Source organism: Antechinus flavipes, chromosome 3 (genome assembly GCF_016432865.1).
Source record: "Antechinus flavipes isolate AdamAnt ecotype Samford, QLD, Australia chromosome 3, AdamAnt_v2, whole genome shotgun sequence".
Lineage (NCBI taxonomy): Eukaryota > Metazoa > Chordata > Mammalia > Dasyuromorphia > Dasyuridae > Antechinus > Antechinus flavipes.
The window spans coordinates 321,284,639-321,307,936 of NC_067400.1; the positions used below are offsets into that span (position 1 = coordinate 321,284,639).

General features: G+C 37.1%; 1 protein-coding gene across 1 annotated transcript in view; it reads right to left on the bottom strand.

Moving 5' to 3' along the window:
• Positions 1-1,889: 1,889 nt before the first annotated feature.
• Positions 1,890-23,298, bottom strand: part of SLC12A8 (solute carrier family 12 member 8) — a 74,495-nt gene continuing 53,086 nt past the window's right edge. The window contains exons 5-9 of the mRNA XM_051985472.1: positions 18,147-18,801; positions 12,967-13,064; positions 12,129-12,246; positions 7,591-7,651; positions 1,890-2,829 (exon numbers count right to left, since the gene is read on the bottom strand). Of these exons, the coding sequence (XP_051841432.1) occupies positions 2,667-2,829; positions 7,591-7,651; positions 12,129-12,246; positions 12,967-13,064; positions 18,147-18,801 (1,095 nt within the window). The 3' untranslated portion in view covers positions 1,890-2,666. The remainder of the gene's footprint in view (positions 2,830-7,590; positions 7,652-12,128; positions 12,247-12,966; positions 13,065-18,146; positions 18,802-23,298) is intronic.

Genomic DNA, 23,298 nt, shown 5'->3' on the forward strand with positions numbered 1-23,298 from the left:
GTTGAGATCACAGCCTGGTTATATCAGACTCACAGTCTGGCTTAGACATTGTCTGGATGATCCTAGTTCACTCTTAACCTCTCCCAACTTCAATGTCTTATTTTTAAAACAGTGACATTACCTATTTTATCATCGTTGATGTCTGATTCTCCATGAACCCATTTGAGGTTTTCTTGGCAAAGATACTGGAGTGATTTGCTATTTCCTTCCCCAGCTCATTTTACAGATGAGAAAATTAAGGCAAACAGAAGTCAATGTCTTGGTCAACTAGTAAGTGATGAGGCTGAATTTGAACTCAGGTTTTCCTGATTGCAGGTCAGGCACTCTCTTCACTACATTACTTAGTGCCCGATATTACCTATAAAGAGTCACTATGGTATATACTAAATAAAGAATTTTTTTCTTTTTAACCTCAAGGTTAAAGAAATGGATTCCATACTGCCCTTGACACAAACTGGCTTCCTGACTCTAATCATATTTAACTTCTCAGGGCTGTAGGCAGCTTTATTAGACTTAATTTAGCTGCTGAACTAGTCACTGATCTACACTGAGAGAAAGCCCCTGCACCTGGGATCCCTGTACTCATACAATCACAGGTTCAGTCCCTATTCCTAATCCCCACAGCACTGAAATCGCAGGGTGGTGAGAGGGCTCAAATGTGTCTGTAAAGCACTTTTCAGGGTAGGTGAGAGCCGGCTGCTATTATCCAAATGGCTGCTCTCTCTGACCTTGGCAATGACACATTCCTGATAAGGAGTGATGGTTTTCAGCTCTATCTATAGCAAACAAGGAATGATTTGTTAAAGATCTTTGCACTTCTAATGCCGATAACAAAGGACATTGGGGGGAGAGAGTGGTTGTGAGGAAAGAGGGGGAAATATCTCCTTCCTCTAGGAAGTATACACACCCTGGAAATGCAATGGGAAACCTTGGCTTTTTTAAGATTCGGTCTTTACCAGGTTTCAGTATGATTGAGGTAACAACCAATCAGTGATTACGGCTCAGTAAGCTATCGGACAGAGGATGGCTTCTTTTATCTAGTCCAAAAAAAATCAATCTGGGAAGGGAAGACCCTCAGGGTTTCTGACCAAAACAGAAATAACTGCTATTTATGTTCACTCTGAATTAATCAGGGCCCAAACATTGACTAAGTGGGGCTTGGATTGGGACATTGCTGGCTAATCAATGAGATGAAGAGTGATTTGGATTTAGTGTGTCCTAGTCTATAAACCCCAAGGTACTTTGGTATCTTGTCATATGATATATTTATCACATATATTATATATTTAGCATATCTCTCATACACATAAGAAATGTATCATATTTCATATATATATCCTCTCATCATAAATCTATCATATATAAGATATATATGTATATAAGATCTGAAATATATATATTATATTTATTATATATTATATATGTATATGTGTGTATGTGTGTCTGTGATTATGTATATGTCATATACCTGGCACTTCTGCTGCTGATTTTCTGAATCCAGGAGTCTGATAGTCCTTGGGCCTCCAAATATCTGGAAATTCTCAATATTTCCCTTCTGCAGAATTTAACAATTTAACAGAATTAACATTCACCATAGATGCCTGGATCATAGAACATTGGATTTGGAAGGACCTCTCTCAGCCAGGACAGTTGGCCTGTCATTTCTGTCCACATGTACATGGGTGCAATGAGACTATTTTCTCCAAACTATATATAATATATATATATATTTCCTCCCCCCTCCCCCCCGCAGAGGATCACACAGTTAGAGTTGGAAGAGACCTCAGAGGCCATCTAGTCAACCTGCCCATTTTACAATTAATAAAAAGGAGGCCCAATATCATACAGGTAGTGTTCAGCAGGTAGGATTTGAACTCAAGTCCTTTGACTCTTGACAAAGTCAATACTCTTTTTATTGTACCATATTATGCCAAAATGTTATTGAGGAGTAAAGATGATAAAATAATGTATATGAAAATTCTTTATAAACTATTAGGTGTTTGTTATGTAAAAATAAATGTTAATTATTATTACTATAGAAGTTATGTTGGGAGCAATACAATATATTTCTGAAATGGCAACATAATTAATTAATACAGGTACCATGTGGTATCTCTAGAAGCCATGGTCACAGCCCACTCCTCCTTCCTTCCTTCACTCCTCCATTTTCATCCCTAAAGCTGAAACACTACTCTACCTTCTGTAGGGCAATTATAGTCCCAAGCTCCCAGCAGAATTCAACCTTATCCTGGTTCCCTCACCTCATTCACTCCACAAAACATCTGCCAATAAATGCTCTGGAGGCCAGAGACACAAATGTTTTCAAGACTGTAGAAACCATAAAATAATTCCAACTCGTTAAACTCTTTAATTTAAAGGACATTCACTTAAAAAACAAAAACAAAAACAAAACAAGATTTGCTAGGTTCTCTGAGTATACCATCTTCTCAGAGCTGGGGATCATGTCTATTGGTTCTTCTTGAATGGCAGTTCTCAGAATCCAGATTCTTCTGTTGTTCCTCCAGTAGTCCAAGTCCTTATCAATGGGGAAGCTGGGAGGCACTTTCACATTGAATGGGACCAGCCCCACCATGGTTTTAGGGTGTGGGTCCATTATTCCCACTGGATAGCTTCCTGGAAATAAAGGCTTCCGTCTCTGGCAGCTCCTAGAACTGATTTATCAGCTCTTCCCTGCTCACAAGAGAGGAATGGTGGTACCGGTCCCGAGAGGCAAAGTCTGCATTCTCCTTGGTGAGCTGAGTCATCTCCATGTCAACCTTGGCCAGGGATGGTGTCAAAATAATCTGCTTCTGAGAAGACTGCAGTCTCCTTCAATAAGAGAACCAAAAGAAGCACACAATCAGTCAAGAATATCAAAGAAATATTGGAATGGTCAGACTCAGTTACCTAAAGACACCGGTGCTATTTCTATATTAGAAGGCTTGCCAAAACCTCCAAGGGAGACAGAAGTTTCCATATTGTTGAAGGGAGTTATATACCAAAAAAAAATTTTTTTAATTAAAAAAAATTTTAAAACCAACTATCACAAAACCTTATTTAAAGCATTCTTTTACAGAGATTTGAGCTGTTTCTGAGTTCATATATCTGGGAACTCTATATCTAAAGCTGCCTGTCATCTCCAGGTATTTCTATCACAATATTAAAAAGGGGTGCCATTGTATGGAAAAATCAGGTTCTACCCATCTAGCAGCTCCTGGCAGAAAAGAACAAGGAACAAAGCTATCTGCCTTTTACTTAAGAGGAAAAAAGAGGGAAAACTGTAGCCTTTTGATTAGAGAGAACCCAAACAGAGGCCTTTACATAATCCTTTCTTTCTCTTTGTCCTTTGACAGAGATAAAAAGAGGAAGAACAGAATACAACAGGCCAGAAAAATCTGTGCTTGCCCTTTGATTAGTGTGCAAGAGGCAGTCACAGGAGGTTCCTCTGTGGAACCCTGAGGGAGACAGGACGGCCCAATGGAGAGAGTGGATCTGAGGCTGGATTTGAATTCAGCACCATCTACTAGTCACAAACACCTACTGTGCAATCTAATATCTTTCTAACTAATTCTTTCCTTTGTCCTTATCCTAACTCTAGTAAGTTTGTAACTTTGATTAAAATGGTCCTGTAGGGGACATTAGAAATTCTGAGTGCTTTAGTCAAATAACTATAGAGCATCTTGGTCTCAAAAGCCCCTTTACCGTCTCATTCATCTTGTCACTTTTTGTTTCTTTGTTGGTTTATTCAACAAGCAGTGATTGAATAATTGCCTACTGCATTCAAGATACCAAATCATATATAATGACTTTCATCTGTATAGTTTACAAAGCACTTATTTCGCCTTTACTTTGATTCTCATAAAGCAATTTCATTTGATTCTCCACTTCATAAGACAGCCAGGCAGAGTGGGGAATCAATTCTGTCTCCATTTTACAGGTGGGCAAATGGGAGCTTTCAGAGTTGAAGTGATTTGGCCAGATGACAAGATAGCACAACCAGTAAGAGACATATCTGGGACTGGAATCTGAACTCCTGACTTTTGGTCCCATAGCCGTTGTCCAAAATCCCGGGATTTTCTTGGCAAAGATACTGGAGTGGTTTGCCATTTTCTTCACCAATGGATGAAGGCAAACAGGTAGCTGGATCTGAACTTGGATGGTTCCTGACTCCAGACTCAATGCTCTCCCCAGTAAACCACCTAGCTGCCTCTAATAAATAAATGCTTGTTTTCTTCCTTCATTCAAAAGCTTGTCCATAAGAATTTTCCATTTCACTGCTTAATGTTCTTGAGGAATACTGTTCCAATAAATAATCATATGTCTGACAAAAATATATAAAACTATGTGGTTCTAGATTCAAGGCATTGGCAGAAAAAAATATTTACTAATTCACAAAAATATCTTTTGTAATTCTATGAGCCTGAAGCACCATTGCCACCTATTGAAAAATTATCTAAACTGCAGGTACAGGGTATCTTGAAGATGAATAAACCTCTTACAAGTGTTGAATCTGTACAAGTAAATTGTGAACTGATAAAGATCACACCAGTCAACATATAAAGTGGGCTCTCTTTGTCTCTGTCTCTGTCTCTCTCTGACACACATACACAAATAAAACACTTTACTAGTATAAAAATAGGTTAAGAAATCTCATCTGCACAGCTTTTAAGAACACAAGATAGGATGATTTGCCTTTAATGGTATCTCCTAAAATGGAGACTGTGACTCTCTCTCCTGATGAGAACTATAAAGTTCTTAGAAACAAGTGGCTTCTATCCAGTCCCACCTCCTGAAATCATTCAATGAAAGATCTATCACTCTGAGATGGAGCAGTCAGAACTGCTTTGCTTCAAGGAAATTTGAAAGCCACCAGTTTATTGGGGAACTAGAGAGGGATTATTCAAGTGGTAAGCAGATCTCCTTTTTGATCGCTATCTTCCCTGTATGTACACAAAAAAGCAATTCTAGGACAGTTGCTGAAAAGCTAGCAGATTGATGTGGATATGGCTAGGATCACCATTTCAGAATACAGGGGGAATGTAAGGTCTTGGACCTTGATGCTGAGTTCTATTTCAACCACAGGTAATGGTCATTTCTAAGAATAATCTCATTATATAAAATTATACCTTTCTGGGTCATTACAAGGGAGATATTATATATGAAATCTAGAATGAAACTGAAAGAAGTTAAGCCCTGCCCCATTTCTGGCTTTGGAATTTATGGATATCATCTACCTACAATGCACTTCTAATGTATCCAATGCTATCTCTCAGAACTAGCTAAGATGTGGAAATGGATTGGTGGAAGTTACTTTAGTGGTAGTTCATGTTCTACAGAGCCTAACATTGTGTTTTGGATGGGAAGAAATTCTAAATTCTCCCACCGTCAAACAAATAGTGGTTTATTGTTACACATCTTTCCTTCTTCCCTCCCCATCTCCAGTTCTACCACTTTCTTCACACTGACCTCAGTCTTCCTTTCTTTCTCTTTGATATTCTAGTATCTATATTGAAAATATGATCTATAAAATCCTTTCCAGCTCTTTCAAGTTAATATTCTATTTTAAATACTGAAAATTCAAATGTCAAAAAATATTGGTATTACTCTGCTCCTTGATTTCTTACCACATCTTTATCTCCTTCAGCTATCACTATAGTTTCCATAGTTTTATTTCATGATTTACATCAAGATTGGCCTTTTAATAATTACAAATTTTTATATCACTATTATTAAAAATAGTTCACTATGTTAAAATATATGTATATATGTCTATCTATATCTATGTTTATATCTATATAGCTATATCAGGCTCTGCTTAAGTGAGCCTATGCTTGAAACTCTGGTTTCTCTTTGGTGACAAAGAAAGAAAGCAGGAATCATTAATTGGATTTTATGAATTTTATGAAATTTTATGAAAAGGACTTGTGATACCTTGCCTTCTGGGGAGTAAGGAAGGATGAAAAGAATATAAAATACTCCTGAAAGCTCACCTCCCCATGAGTCTTCCTAAATGAATCAGAAAAATGTTGGCTCCTCCGCCTTGTCCAATCTGGTCTGGCAATGAACCTTCCATGGTTTATGAGGGATTGTCACATCAACTCCAATAAGTACTGCCAAATAACTACCATCCCCAGTATTCCTTCAACAGTCTGCTATGATTATTGTTCAATTGATTAGTCATGTCTGACTTTCTGGGATCCTGTGGACCCCACTGTCCATGGGGATTTTCTTGGCAAAGATACTGAACATTTTGCCATTTTCTTCTCCAATGACTTATCTAGAGTCACAAAGATCTTTATAGATTGCCTCCAGGAATGATTTGACAATAACTGAAAACTTGAGGATTCTAGCACTTCTCTATTTATTTTGGTTTCCTCCTTTCTTTATGATGACTATGTTTCTTTTGCTATAAGATCAAATGTTTGGCTACCCAAGTTTATCCATCTTAGTATATTCTAAATCAGGGCTTCTTGAACTTTTTCCATTTGTGATTCCTTTTCACGCAAGAAGTTTTTGCATGACCCTGAGTATATAGGTTTATAAAATAGGTAGGCAAAGCAAACATTTATTAATAATTATTCATAATTTTGCAACCTCTACATTCAATTACGAAACCCCATATGGGGCCATGAACCACAATTTAAGAAGCTGGTCTAGACTATAAATATTCAGAGGACAGAGTCTTTACTTAATCATTCTCCTGATAAATCAGTAAGCAAGGACCCACATGCAACTGGATTGAATTTAATAAATAACTGTTAAACTCCTGCTATGTGCCACATATGTATGTATAGAGAGGCTTAATATAAGCTTTTTTCTTGATGACTGATAACCATGTGATGTGGCTTGGTTTTTATCTCTATAAAATGAAGGGAGGTGGGCATAATGGAGCAGGTTTATAATCCCTGCTCCTAGAGCTTACACCTGCTGAAACCGGTGGATCAAATGAGTTTGGGAGTTCTGAGCTATAGTAGAGCTGAAGACAAGCTGTTGTCCACATCAAGTCTAGCACCAACATGGTGAATAACTAGGAGCTGGGGAGAAGCAGAGGGGAGGAGAGGCTACTAGGCTGCCTGAAGAGGAGTAAATTAATACAGGACAGAAAAACAGAGACAGTTAAAAGGTTTCACTGAAATTCCCTAGGACCAGGGCTGTGGGCCATCACTGCATTTACAGTCTGGGCAAGCGAGAGGGATCCAGTCTCAAAAAAAAAAAAAAAAAAGGAGGGCAATAAAGACGAGAATGGGGCTAGACTATATTGACCTTCAAGATTTTCAACCGACATCCTAGGAGTCTCCAGATGGTGGCTTCTAAAGAGAAAGACATTGGCACTCTGTGCTTATAACTAGATTGGGAACCTCCAGGTATATCTCATTTGCCAAGGGAAAACAAAACAAAACCAAAAAACTGGAAGAAGGAAGGATAGAGGAAATAAAGAGAGAAAAAAAATCCTGAATCCCTTAATAGGCTTTCAAAGGTCAAATTCACTTATCCTGATTCACATCCAAGCCAGGCTTGGGTGGGGGCAGTTTCTATGCATCCCAGAACTGTCATCTACCCATAGTAGAAATGCTAAAATTTTATACCAACCTGAATGAGGGAATAAGAAGAGACTTCATCCATCTGAAAAGGCTAAAATTGGAAGCAGCTCCTGCAAAGTCAGACAGACAGATGCAAGCAGAGTTTTGACAAAAGTTCTTCATGGTCCTGTTAACCACCCAATTATCAAAATAGCTTACATCTTTTTAACCTCTATTACAAGCCAGTCAATTGGCATTTATTAAGAACCTACTATGTGGCAAAAGTGGATTATAAGATTTAAGAAATGTAAGAAATTTCTGGAAATTTTCCTATAAGCCTTAATTCAGTAGGGTGATGATCCAAAAATCAAGGAAAGTTTAACACAGATCTGCTTTTGAAAAAATGATGTGTGCATATATGTGTGTGTGTGAAGTCTTTAAAGATTTATAAAAATGAAAAATGTGTGGTAGGAAGAGAAGTAAAAAGGCTGGGAAAGTACAAATGATAATTTTCATTAATCCTTTACAAAACAATCTTTAAAGCTTATAATGGTGGGATCTGTATGCACATTGTATAACATCTCTTTGTATACGCGTTATTTATCCTTTCTGCCTTTTACTATGACACAGTAACAAAAATCAATATTGGTATGGTTTCTAGAAAGGGAAAATCAACCTACTTCCTAAGGACCAAATCACCATCACTATGGCTTTTAGATTACAATTCTGTTCCCTGGCAATCATAGGCAAGTGTATCTCACTTTTGTGTTTGCATTCTCAGGGCTTTGTACAGTGTCTGGATTATTTATTCATTCATTCCTATATCAAAACTGAAGTCTAAAGTGTGGCTGATATTAAGATTAATTATTTGGATAGTCTTGAAATTATATATATTCATCAACCAACCTTCAATATCTGTTCAAGAAGTTAATAGTTGCTGACTAGAATTCAGAAAGATAGCTATCTAAGTTCAATTTATTTTAGCTATTTGGTTAATGCTGACCTTCTAAAATATGATCATTTTTGGTGTGTATCAAGTAGTTTTGTTTAAAGTGGAAATTAGTTCATTTTAGAATTTAGCAATAACATATATAACTATAAAGATTGTCATTTCTATGTTAAAGTCTTTAGAGTAAATTTGTTGGATAAATCTAAGGTTCAGTAAACTTTTACTAATTATGATTTCAGTGATTTATGCAATTTTAAAGAGGTCAGAACTAAAATTTACCTCTAAACTACCTTTTAAAAATAGGGTTCTCTAATGCAAATTAAAACAACTATGAGGTGCCACCTTATACCTATCAGATTGGCTAATATGACAGAAAAAGAAAGTGATAAATGTTGGAAGGGAGGTGGGAAAACTGAGACACTAATGTATTATTGGTAGAGTTGTGAATTGATCCAATCATTCTGAAGAATAATTTGGAACTTTGCCCAAATGTTATAAAATCGTGCAAACCTTTGATCCAGCAATACTACTGCTAAATCTGTATCTCACAGAGATTATAAGAAAGAGAAAAGGATCCACATGTAAAAAAATATTTGTAGCATGACTTTAGTGGTGGTAAAGAGCTAGAAATTGAGGGGATGCCCATCAATTGGAGAATGACTGAATAAGCTGTAGTATAGGAATGTAATGAAATAATTGTTCTGTAAGAAATGATGAGCTGGAAGATTTCAGAAAAATCTGGAAAGACTTACAAGAACTCTTGCTGAGTAAAGTTAGCAGAACCAGGAGAACATTGTACACAATAACAGTAACATTGTGTGATGGTCAACTATGATTAACTTGGTTCTTCTCAGCAATATAATCATCTCACATTATTCCAAAAGTCTTGGCATGGAAAATGCCATGCACATTCAGAGAAAGAACTGATGGAGTCTGAATGTAGATTGGAGCATACTATTTTCTCTTTTTAAATTTTTGTTTCTTTTTGTAGTTTTTCCCTTTTACAACATGACTAATATGGAAATATTTTTTTAACATGATTGCACATGTATAGCCTATAACAGATTGCTTTCTGTCTTGGGGAGGAGGAGGGATGAGAGGAAGGGAGGAAAATTTGGAATTCAAAATCTTACAAAAATGAACGTTAAAAACTATCTTTACATGTAAATGGAAAAATTGAAATACTATTTAATGCAAAAAATAAATTGCTAATTTAAAAATAGGATTATCTAAATTAATACATATAAACATAAAGATTGTTGGGGAGAGAATTGGGGTGGACTAGGATATTTAAAATACTTGAGAAAAATATTGCTTCTTGGAACATTAGAAGTACCACTGACATTCTAATAATTGTAATGCTAATTTTAAACCACTCTATATGCTAAGGAAGATTCCCTAAGGACTTCTAGGTAAAATGCCTTTGGTGACACTGAATTATTGTTCATAATTAAAAGTTTGTGCCAATTAAAAAGTACTCTATAATCAGACGACTCACCACTTCTCATTAGCTTCCTCCCACAAACCCTCTGAGTCAATGAGATTTTATTTTATTATTTAACTAATGTCATTATTACTTGATTAAAAATAATTATGTTATCCCCATAATTATGCTCCAAAGATTTAGTACTTTGCCCCATTAACTTCATTTTGAATTCTGGAATCATTGGTTTGTTGAAAAGGGTCTTCTTAATGTCTTTCTTCTAGTGAATGTTTCTATAGGTATCATGCTCATTCGCTGATTCCTTTAATGGGCCAGTTAGCTTTGGGATGAGATAAAATTTATCCTATGGTCAAAGACCACACCCTTGATACTGGTCTCAGGGGGTTCTGAATGAAACAAGATCACTTCAGTTTAAAGCCAGTCCTATTATTGCAGAAAATAATTCATAGAGATGCTTTGCCTTGTGTTCCATTATCCCTATTCCCAGAATCTCTCAATCTCAAGGTCTCCTAGAGCTCAAGACGGTAGATTAGTGACAATAATGAGAGGAGCCCTCTATCAGTTCTGGAATGTGCTGGTTATATACTGCCTCCCACACCCTCTCCTCAGGCCTGTAACTTGCTAGTCTCCTAGTATTCAGATAAAGCCCTGCTCCTTTTCTGAATTAAGAGATATATCATCTCTTGGTGAGATCTTTCAAATATAGCTTGGGGTCAAGGTGAGCTCATCATAGCAAATGCTAGTGAAATTCAAATCAGGACAGGTCCAGCTAGTTAGAGACAGAATTTGCCTTCTGTGTGATGAGCAAGAGGTCTATCCCCCATCACCAGTTTTTGAGAACGTGTCCAGGTGGAGAAGTTGCAGGTAGATAGCGGGAGCTGATATGTTATATACTCAAGAGCTCTCCAAGAAAGTGGGATTGCTCAAATACCTGTCTTTATGCCTCTTGGAGTGCTCATGGGACACAGAGTAAGTTAATATCTTCTAGCTCTTCAAATAATCTGGGGCAAATCAATCAAGTCTGTTGCCAGTCAGAGAGTTAAAGAGCAAAAAATAAAATAAATATGCTAAAGCTAAGGAAACCAAAAAATGCAGGGAACATTTTGTCCAAATTCAAGCTGGTACCTGGAAATTGGGCCTTTTTTGCTTCCAGAGGTAAAAATATTCAGCCACAAATGACAAATGACCTCCTACATGGTCCCAGATTGGCCCTGCTGACTCAATCACCTGTAAATAGGGATATATGTGACCCTAACTGACATACGTGTGATGGGTGTTGACAGGACTACTTGAGTTTGAAGAAATTTGGGGGGTATGAAATCAAGTGACTTAATCATTCAAAGGCTCAGCTGAAATCTGGGCTGTTGGCCTCTTGCAGAAACCAATCTGTTGTTCACACCCCCTCACCATCTCTTCAGTCCCCACTCCTCCTATAGTAGAACTAATACTTATTTCTACTTGGCAAATCCCAAGGTAGCCAAGACTGGAGCTGGTTCCTGCCTCCACAGGAAGCCTGTGAAAGCCCCAAAAAGAAGAGAGACAAAGCACTGTTGCAAATTAAGTTGCTTTCTTGTGGCTGTCTATACCTTGCCCAGATTCCTCCCTGGAGTTCTTATTTCCTGTGGCCAAGGCTGCTTCTCAAACAGCCTCCCTGCCTTTTTTTTTTTTACATACATACATACATACACACACACATATATAAATAATATTGTTCCTATTATTCTTGCATATTTTAGTTTGTGATCCTTTAGATGGGAACTTTTTTCCACTCGACCTTCCATTTTATAGTCCCTCCAATATTGACCCTCACTGGTTTGTTATGGATTCCTAGAAATTTCCAACCTGCTACTAACTGCACCCAAGTCAAGGGATCTTTTTTGCATCTATGTTCCAATTAAATGAACTAATGAATATGAGGTCAATTAAATATTCACAAGCCCTTTTTAATGAAGGACTTCTAAATTATAGTAGAGGTTCTTAACTTTTCCCATGTCAAAGTCCCCTTTTTGGCAGTTTGGGGAAGCCTGTGGACTCCTTAGCAGAATAATATTTTTAAATGCATAAAATAAAACATACAGGATTACAAAAGAAATCAAATATATTGAAATAGTTATCAAAGTGTTTTTTTTAAAAACTAGTTTAAAAAAACTAAGTTCATGAATCCCAAGTTAAAAATACCTGGTAGAAGAGAAAAGGCAGAAGGGAGCCTACTTACCAGGGTGAAGGCCAGGGCTGACTTGACCTATGTAGAAATAAAGAATGACAGCAACTCCTATGTCAACTAAGGCATAGATCCACTGAATCACAAACATGATGGTGAGGGACCCGATGGCCTGTTGGTAAACAATGCATGGTGCTGTGAACAAATAATCCTATGGGATCCCACATGACAAGGAAGCTTCTGTCCTGTTGTCTTAAGTAATGGCCCATTTCTCCAAACTCTATGTATAGCGAAGGTGGAGGTGAAAGCTTGTATAATGAAATAGTCCCTTGATGATAACTCCTCATTTAGATCAATAATTTCTTTTTTTTAGGCCAATAATTTCAACTCAACAAAGCTAACAATAATTAAACAAACATTTATTAAGGGCCTATTATATGCAAGACACAGAACCACTTATTAAAACAATTCTCTACTTCTTTTCTATAGAAATGCTACCCATTAAAACAACTCTCTACTTCTTTTCTATAGAAATGCTACCCATTCCTTTAGCCCAGTTCATGAACAACCTTTTTTTTTTTAAACAAATGAGAAAACTGAAGCCCAATGAAACTGTCACTTCCATAGCTGTGCACATACTTATACTTTCTCCTTCTAATTAATAACAATAATAATAATAATCTGCTTGCAATATGGCCCTGCTGAAGCTCATCTAAATTATAATATGACATTCTGATAAGTTGTATTCCTCAGAACTAATAAGAAGAAGAATGATGAGAGAGGGGGGAAGGCTCCCTTGCCTTTCAGTCAGGCCTGGATTCCATGGAACCCCACCCCCTTACATCCTAATCTGGACCCCAGGGCCAAATGAGGTCAAGGTACAGTTACTCACCCCAAACAGGGAGACCCACGGGTTGCACAATTGAGTGTAGAAGGAAACTGGTCTCCTCTTGACATCCTGTTCCTGGAAACTGAGCTTTGGGAAAGAATCTGGAGAGAGGACAAACCCAATCCTGAGTTCAATTGTGTTATGTTACCAAGCCCTCTTCTATTTTTAAAAGCAAGTTCCTCCACCCTTCTCCCAGGTTCAATACAAGCTACAAACCCCACCTCCTCCTCTCATCAGACAATATTACATTGCTAAATTTCTCTCCCTTTTCCAGACCTTCTTAGATCTTTTCAAAGGCATAGAATAGGAATTAATAAGCCTATTTTAGAAACCTCAGTCAAAAATCACTCAATAATCCCAGGGTAGCTAGTTTTCTTGCACTAAAAGCTTTGTAACACTTCTTTCCAAAAGCAACATCATTCTGATTTAGGATGTTTAGGGGAAGAGTACTGAAGTCTAAGTCCTTTTCTCCCTCACTGGGCTAAGAAATGTCACTTTACATGAATGAGGCCATAAACATTACGTTTTTGATACTGACAAATGCATAAGAATAGTGTGATATAGTGGAAAAACATGTGGAATGGCAGGCCTAAGTTCTAGGGACAGTTGTCTTACTTATTAGCTGCATGACATTTTCGGTGGAGAGACCTGTGAGTTCATCTGTTCCCAAAGTGGAAATTCCCTCCTCCAATATAAATCAACAATTCTTCTATAATTGATAATCTTAAACACTTACCCAGCTCCACAAGAGCTTAAGTGACTTGCTGTGGTCACAGAACTAGTGGGTCAGGGTTAGAGCTAGAATCTGAAGGTCAGATTCCACGGGGCACACTGCCCGACATGACCTTGTTATGAACAAAGAATGAGAAAAGCAAATACCAGCTCCTACTCATCCATGCACTCCTTAAACTTTCAATATTAATGTATCTAGGACTAAGTTTTCTTTTCCATTAAGATGAATCTCTGAAGTCCCTCTTGGATCTCCATATTATGATCCTATTAATGTCATTATAATTATTTGGAGATGTTTAAAGCCAGTGGAAAGTTCACAGCAGCTCCTATGACTGCTCCCTACATGCCCTCTCCCATTTCTTATTCTAGAATGTTTTATTCTCAGCAATCTGTAGCTTTCAAGACAGGAAGAACCTGGTTAATGGAAACCTACAGATCTTATTTAAGAGATCTGTTTCATTCCCTAATCCTCTACTTCAATGAATCCCTCAACAAATGATAAACATCTATGTAGCACTGATAACTTTTCAAAGTGCATTGGTATTTGTTATCTCATTTACACTCTTAATTCTCATGTAATGAATGAAGAAATTCTCTCCTCTCCTTTCCCTTTCTCCTTCCCTCCCTCTTCCTGAAACTTTCTCCCCTCTGTTAATCCATTTCCTAATTCCCACCTAACTGTTTGCTTTCTGTCTTTGTTTCTCCTTTTCTCACTCTCCCCTTACATTTCTCTTTTGTTTCTGTTTATCTCTCCCTTTCTCTCTCTCTCTCTTCCTCTCGCCTTACACTGTCTCTCTGTCTCTGTATCTATCTGTCTGTTTGTCTCTCCCTCTCCTTTCCTTTTTCCCTCCCTCCCCCTTTCCTTCCTCCCTCTCCCTCTCTTTTTCTCTTTCTCTCCCTTCTCTCTTTCTCTCTCTCTTTCTGTCTCTCTTTCACACACACACACACACACACACACACACACACACACACACACACACCTCAGAGGAAAAAATCATGATACACAGACATCTTAACCTTGTCAAAGTCTTTTAGTTAATGGCAGAGTTGGGACTATAAACTAAGTTTCTTAACTCAAAACCCTAGTTTTCTGTATGCTTGGTTTTTCCCCCTAGGTAAATGCTTTTGCCTAAGTACTTGGTCCCCATGTTTGTCTTTTGTTCTCCAAGAGAACCAATAATATCAGAGAGGTGATGCCATTACCTGAACATGAACTGGATTTAAGGGAGGGAGGGCTGTGCAAGTCACCAGCCTCACTTTCCCCTCCAGAGCCATTTGGGGCCAGTGGCAAGACATAAATCAGGACAACTAGAGCTGGCCCTGATTACAGTGGGACACCTTGGCCTTTTTAAGTTAAGGTTTTTTCCCAGTTCTCAATTTGTTTAAGGCAAAATTCAACCAGTTATTAAGGCTAGGTAAGAAATGAGGCAAAAAACCTCTCAAAATTTATCTACTCAAAAAAATTTAATCTGGAAGGGGAAGACCCTCAGGAATCCAATATGATCCAGTAGAAAGAATTTTGACTCTAAAATCAAGAGAACCTGAGTTCAAATTCTGCTGCTGATGCTTCCTGCTTATGTAATCTTGAGACAGTGACTTATCTCTCTGGTCCTCACTTTTCTTGTCTGTAATAATTAGATTAGCTGGCTTCTGGTGTACATCTCTAAACCTATGATCTTCTGATTCCATCTACTGAGGATATAGCAGAAGTTTTTGAAGAGGACTTTCATGATCTAGTATGAGTTCAATTTCCAAACTATTTTAAAATTTAAATTATAATTTGTTTGATGCTTTTTAATCTCTGTATTCCGGTCAGTTCCCATCTTTCCTTCCAATTAAAAAATCTTTTGTAACAAAGAAAAACAATTCATCAAAAACATCTGATAAACCAACATTATCTGACATGTTCCTGCTCTAGTGTCCTACCTCTCCAAGGGGAAGAAGGAGGTATGGCTCATTACCTCTTCTCTGGGACTTTCACTAGCTTTTTCCATTACTCAGAGTTCAACTTCCTTTAAGTGATTTTCATTTTCATTGTCTTTGTTATTATACTTATTGATCTGTTAGTTTTGTTTATTTAGCTTTACATCAATTCATCTAAATCTTTCCATGTTTCTCATATTACCTCATATTCATAATTTCTATTTATAGAAGATTTAATTACATTCATATACCATAATTTCATTTGCTATTCTCCAATCATTGGACACTCACTTTTTTATAGTTCTTTTCTATTACCAAGAATATTGCTTTCAACATTTTAGTATATATTGGTCCTTTCTTTCTCTCTGACTTTCTTTGGGTATATATGATCAACAGTGGCATTTCTTAGTTACTGGGTACAGACTTTTGGGCATTTATATAATTCAAATTGAAATCCAGAATGGGTAGGCTACTTATTTCAAAGCTCCACTAAGAATGCAACAAAGTATATTTCCATAACCCTACTATCTCTTATTCCTAACTTTTTTTTTTATGTTGATCAATATGCAACGAATGATGTACAACTTCAATATAATTTTCATTATTTATTTATTATGGGCTTATTCAAACCAAAGTCTTTAAGAATTTATTTCACTTGCTACTTAACTATGACAGAAATCAAAAGGTATATGTTCACATGATAACAGTTTCTTCCCCTCTTCCCTGATTCCTGAATAGGTATCCAGGTGAGACCCTGGGCATCTGGGATAAGTCTGATCAAATCAACTTGCTCAGAGATGTGGAAAGCCTATGAAACTGCATTTTTTTTCTCTAAGCTTATCAATTGACATAGAGAAATAACCTTTTTTGTCTATTGTAAAACTTTGTTATGTTACATTGAAATATCTTTTAAATGTTTTGTTTTGATGTCTTTCAAAGCAAGAAGTCTGTATCAGAAGCAGCAGAGCATAAAACATATGAGACTGGCAGAGGTTGATAAAGAAACCAAATGTATGCTGACTGCATGCTCATTTAAAGTTATCTGATGGAAGGGAAAGATTAGCCTTGGTTAGTAACACTATCTGCCTAACTGTCAGAAAAATTGTTACTAAGGAAAAGGTTATAATGTTTTTGCAAGTTTGTTGACAATATACATGTATATAATACATGCATAATATATATAATATATATGCATAAAATAATATGAGATATAATACACACAAAAATATGTGTGCATTTATATATGCATATGTGTAGATGTTTATATGTATTCAAATACACATATGTATATATGTGTATGTGTGTGTAAATATATTTTTTTAAATTGTGCTTTGTCATGAGAATCCAAAGAATCAGGGGAAAACTTGGAAAGGCATGTCTCTTTCCATGAGAAATTTAAGGTTGTCAAATTAATATTTTGCCTGCTAGAGTAAAACAAATCAAAAGCTGGAGAAAAGCTATCCATAGGAGAGGGTAAAATCAAGCAGCCTTGAAGCCTTCAGTGTCTAAAGTATCAGCCTAGAGATGCCTCTATAACATCAGATGGGCTTATATTATTTAAGAAAAGGCTCAAAATGAACTAAAAATTCATGCTCTGTTCAGGTCTGAAAGAAGACAAAGGTTAGATAAAATAATGGTTTTAAAAATATTAAAAGTCCTGAATTGTACTGGAGATATTCTTGTTTTTTTAAATCTTGCTCTAAACTCTGCATCAATTCCTAAAATACTATAATTAGGGCCTAGTTAGCAGTTAATTCACTAAAAATTCTATTTTTGATAGAAAAAAAGTATAATTCAGTAAGAAAGCATAAAGGAGAACAATGTGTGATAAAGCCCCCAAAAGAGACTGGAACTAGGTTGTTAGGGGTTTTAAATGCCAAACAGAAGAGTTTGTATTGAATTGTAGATTTAACAGAGTCACTCCAGTAGCTAGAACACTGAGCTGTGTGATCCTGAGCAAGTCACTTAATCCTGCAAATGGCAAATCACTCCAGGATCTTTGCCAGTACCTCAAATGGGGCGATAAAGGTTAGGATTCGACTGAAACATGACTAAACAACTGTCTATCTCTCTGTGTCTCTGTCTCTCTCTCAAAGAGTTATTTCTTCTCCACTATTAACCCCTTTTCTTCTCAACCTGCTCGTCTTCCAAAAGAACTTGTCACCATGGTAAGAGCATTAACCATACAATCAGATGACCTGAATTCAAATCCTGCCTCTGATACTAACTCTTGTTATGTGACTTGGGGCTAATCACTTCTCCCTTGGACTTGCTCCTCACCTCAAAAACTAGTGTGCTGCGTTAAATGTCCTGAGTTGTTTTTGTTATTGTGGTGGTTTTAGTTCTAGAGCACTAAAACAATGAAGGTCCTTATGAATGCTTTCTTCTCCAAAGGAAAGTGTTAGTGATCATGACACAAAAGCATTATTAAACCTAGTGTCAGGTGCACCTGAAGAAAGAAAAGCTGCTTAGTAGGAACAGAAACTGCTCCAGAAGGGGAGATCCAAATCCCTTTCTAAAAATCTTACCTTGTCTTCCACGTCCAAGAGACTGCTGGCTTTCACAAGTCAAGTGGTCTTTATGGTTCCTCTTAGTCCGGGATGAGCACACACTCCCTTCTCCCAAGAAATTCTGCTGAGTGGAATGATGTTCCCATTCCTCTGAGGAGGAGACAGTCCCCATTCTAGAGTATGTGGGAGAGGATGGAGAAGCAGGGGAGTTGAGGTCCAAGAGGAAGCTCTCCTGGAGAATTTCCTTAGTTGCTTTTTGGTGTTTCACCTTCTTCTTCTCCTTGATCCCATCCCTCTCTCCTTTACTAGGGCCATTCTGGCAGAACTTGGTGAGGTGCAAAAGCTGATCCATGTCTTTGGTGAATTCCAATAAGGTGCCCTCAGGGCTGGCCTGGAAGGTGCTTTCAGAGCCATAGCTGGGCCCTTTGTCCAGCACCAGATGCTCAGAACAAGAAGCCCTAGAGCTTTCCTTCCTTCCCATATCAAGCTTCTGGTTGAGGTTGCAGTGACTCATAGACAAGGAGAAGTAAGAATAATCAATAGCAATATAAGTAAGCATGAAGTTGATGGTGACGATGGGAGCCAGAACATTGACTTGACCCACGAAAATGAATGCCATGGTTACCAGGCTGGTTAAGCAAATGGCAGCCACAGGTGTTTTATTGCATCCTCTCTGCAACAACAAGAAGATTCTAAGCACATTTCAAGTATTACCTCCTACAGGACACCCCCTCTTGGTTTCCCTTGTTGTTAATATTTCTTCCTTCTTGAAATTGCTTTGTAGTATAGAGTTATAGAGGCCGTATGGTGTAGCAGATAGGAATCAATAAGACCTGGATTTAAGTCCTGCCTCTGATACATACTGACTATGTGATTTTGGGTAAAGCTAACTTCTCAGTACTTTTGAGAACTCTCTTAGACTGTAACTTGTAGAGACAATGCTGATCTGAATTTATAGAGGGAATTTATTCAACCAGAAATTTTCTATGCTCTAGTTCCTGTCACTATTGTAAGATTATAAATCTAGAGCTGGGAAGGAACTCAGAGGTCATATAATCTAACCATCTCATTAATAGATGAGGAAACTGAGACTCAGGGAAGTTTAGTCATTCACCCATGGTTTCATGGGTCATCATCTACATCTAAAAAGGAAAGCAAAACCAGGTCCTCTAACATTAGTATGCTTTCCTTTATGCCTAGTAGTAGGCTCTCTGAGACAAAATACATTTTATATTCACTTATCTGTGTACATTGTAGACCTCAAAGGAATGTAAGCTTCTTGAGGAAAGGGACTATTCAATTTTTTGTCTTTCTATCCCCAATACCTACAGTGTCATGTACATAGAAGGGACTTGATAAGCTTTTAGGAAATTGAATTAATGCAAAAGAGAAACATATTTCTACCACATTTTTATTTTACCCAAATCTTCTCTCCTGATATTCTAACACCAAAGTTTTAGGAGATATGGAAGAAAAATAATTATCCTTCCCTTATTACAAATGGGAAAACTGAGAAAAATAAGAACTGATTACAGAAATATGACCCATTTGTTGTTGTTGCCCATCCCTTGTTCTCATAGAGGACCAATAATCAATCGGACTCATCAAGGGTCTCATGGAAGAACAATTATAAGGGTAATGTCTTGACTTGCATGTGAGTTGGACCCATTTAGAAGTTCTAATCTGAACAGTGCCTTTTCACCTTACCTGGTAGAGAAGAGGAAGAAACAATAAATGTGAACTATTAATGTACCTAAATTTGCTACAGTAGGAATGCATATTCATATGTGTTCTGATCAGTTTTCCCATTTGCAAAATGATAAAGATAGATCACATGATTTCTTAAGATTGCTTATTGTCCTAATGTTTCATGAGCTTTCTATGAAACTGTTGATTAATGAGGTCAAGGTGACCGGGATCTTTACTGTATTCTTTTAGGTTAGAAAGTACAAAGAGATCATTCAACAGTTTTTAAGTTAGTAATATGCCAGCAAATGAGTGGTATTATTTTGGTGGTGGCTTTATGGTCCAAATAGGCAAGTTTCCCATACAAGTGGCTAACTAAGATGGCAGATTAATATCTACTCAACTAGGTTAAGAACAACCCAATTTTAAGAGATCTAAACATAATGAAAAATTAGTTATAAAAGGATTTGGGGTAAAATCTGAACCTGTAAAGTATTTCCCATTTTTTAAAAAATAATATTTTCCCTCAATTATAAAACAATTTTTAACATTTAAAAATAAATTTTGAATTCCAAAATTTCTTCCTTCCATTAAATGGTAAACAATCTGATAAAGGTTATATATGTGCATCATGTAAAAATATATTTCCATATTAGTCATTTTGTGGAAGAAAACTAGAAAAAACTAAGGAAGGAAGGAAGGAAAGGAGGGAGGGAGGGAGGGAGAGAGGAAGGAAAGAAAGGAGGGAGGGAGGGAAAGAGGGAGGAAAGTACAGAGGGAGGGAGGAAGGGAGGGAGGGAGGAAAATACAGAGGGAGGGAGGAAGGAAAGGAGGGAGGAAGGAAGGAGGGAAGGAGGAAGGGAGGGAGGGAGGAAAGTACTGAGGGAGGGAGGAAGGGAGGGAGGGAGGAAGGAAGGAAGGAAAGGAGGAGGGATGGAGGGAAGAAAGGGAGAGAGGGAGGGAGGAAGGAGGAAGAAAAAGAAAGAAAGAGAGAGAGAGAGAGAGAGAGAGAGAGAAAGAGAAAGAGAGAGAGAGAGAGATTGTATATACTTCAGTCTATAGTCAGACTTCTAACTCTGGAGATGATAGCAGTTTTCATCATGAGTCCTCTGAGACTGTACTCATACAATATTGCTGATACTATGTACACCGTTCTGGATCTATCCACTTCACTCAGCATCAATTTATGTCAGTCTTTCCATGTTTTTCGGGGGTTATGCTGCTTGTAATTTCTTATAGCACAGTAATATACCACAAATTGCTCTCCAAAATGGTTGAATCAGTTCACAACTCCACTGACAGTGCATGAGGATCCCACTTTTCTCACATCCCTTCCAACATTTATCATTTTATTTTTCTGCTGAGTTAGCCAGCCTAATAGGTATGAGGTGGTACTTCAGACTTGTTTTAATTTGCTTCTCTCTAATCAATAATTATTTAGAGCATTTTTTTCATATGACTATGAATGGCTTTGATTTCTTGATCTGAAACTGCCTGTTCATATCATTTGGCTATTTGTCAATTGGGGAATGATTTGTATTCTTAACAAATTTTCTCAGTTTCCTATATCTTTGAGAAATGAGGCCTTTATTAGAAATAATTGTAATAAATTCTGCCTCCCCCATTTTTCTGCTTTCCTTCTAATTTTGGTTACATTGGTTTTGTTTGTGAAAACCCTTTCTAAATTTAATATATATTCAAAAGCATTCAATTTACATTTCATAATGCTCCCTATCTCTTTTCTTGGTCCTATCCCATTGATTTTTATAACTTACCTCTATTTAAAATCATTTAGGTCCTTATTCCCAAGCTTTGGAAGAAACTTCTTTGAACTCATCTGAATCTTGAAGCTTTAAGTCAAAATAATCCCTAATCAGAGCATGTCTATGGTTCTGATGCTTCAAGGATGTAGGACATCATTTCTTCATCATTTGCTCATATCTTTGTTCTCTTTAATAACAGAGTCCAACTTATCTCTGCCTACAAATACTACATAGACATGTTATGTCTGTTTCCAAAATTTCTCTCTTTATATATGATGGCATGGGAAGTAAATGCCTAAGAAGAAATAAAGACAGCATCTCAGCTATTTCTCTCCTCCTGTTTCTTTACTGACTCTCCGTCCACATAATACCAAAAGAAAGCAATCTGTTATAGAGCAGAGTAATGCTGCTGGCATAAGCAAAATTTTTAGACTGTCTTTACATTAATCAGAAGATTTTTTTGGTTTCAATTGATTTATTAATTTGCTCTAAATCCTTCCTCTCAAGTCCCATCAAGACTTTTACTGAATTATGGGTATAAATTAACATTGAACAGTTACCATTAGTAACCAGCTCTAACTAAAGAATCCAACAGCTAAAAACTGCTTGGAAAATCAGACAAATTTCAGCTTATTCCAGAAAATAACTTTTAAAATATTACAAGATTTCTATGGATCTGTGATCTAATTAATGTGGGCCACACATTTTTTCTTTATGCTCCTTCATTTGGTGAGCTCATCAGCTCCCATGGGTTCAATTATCATCTCTTTGCAGATGATTCCCAGATCTACATATTTCTAGGAAAGATTATTTCATTCTTTGCACTTTGTATCCCTAAAGCCTACCAGAGTGCCTGGCACATTCTAAGCACTTAATCAATACTTGCTGATTAATTAATTCAGTCCTAGTCTTTCTCCAATCCTGTATCATCAACTGCCTTTTAAATATTTCAAACTAGACTTCTGATAGATAACTCAGCATCAACATCCCCATAAGAGAATTCACTACTTCTTCCTTTCTCCCCACTTTCTTCTGAATTTCCTATTACTATGAAAGAAGCAATATCCTTCTAATGACCCAAATTCACAACTATTCCATGATCTTTACTTCTCATCTCTCATCCCAATTAGCCAGTCAGATGCCAAACATTATCACTTGAATCTCCATAACATCTATCACATATATCTTTTCTCTCTACTCACCCAGGAACTGACCTAGCTTAGGTCCCCAACATGTCTTAAATTGACCACTGAAAGAACATCTTAATTATTCCCCTCTTCCTCCTAAGTTTCTCGCTACTCCAATCCATCCTCTGCTCAGCCGCCAAAGTGATTTTCCTAAAATGAAAGTCTGACCAATCATCCTCTTCTTAGTAAACTATTATTTTGAGACTAAACAAGAAGCTCCTCTACTTGGCACTTAAAGCTTTTTACAACTTAGAACCAGCCTATCTTTCCAGATCCTTACACTCTACAATCCTGCCATACTAGCTTCTTGTTCCTTTTTATTCGTGACCCTCCATTTCCCATCTCTACCCTTGTACTGCCTTTTCCCTGTGTTTGGAATGCACGCACTTTCCACATAGAAAATGAGTTTCCCAATTCACTTTCTGCATAGAACCCCTGACTTCCTGCAAGACTCAGCTCAAACGGATCACCTTCTGCAAGAAGCCTTTCCTGATCTCCAAGGCTACTATTGTCTTTTCTTCTAAGATCACTTTG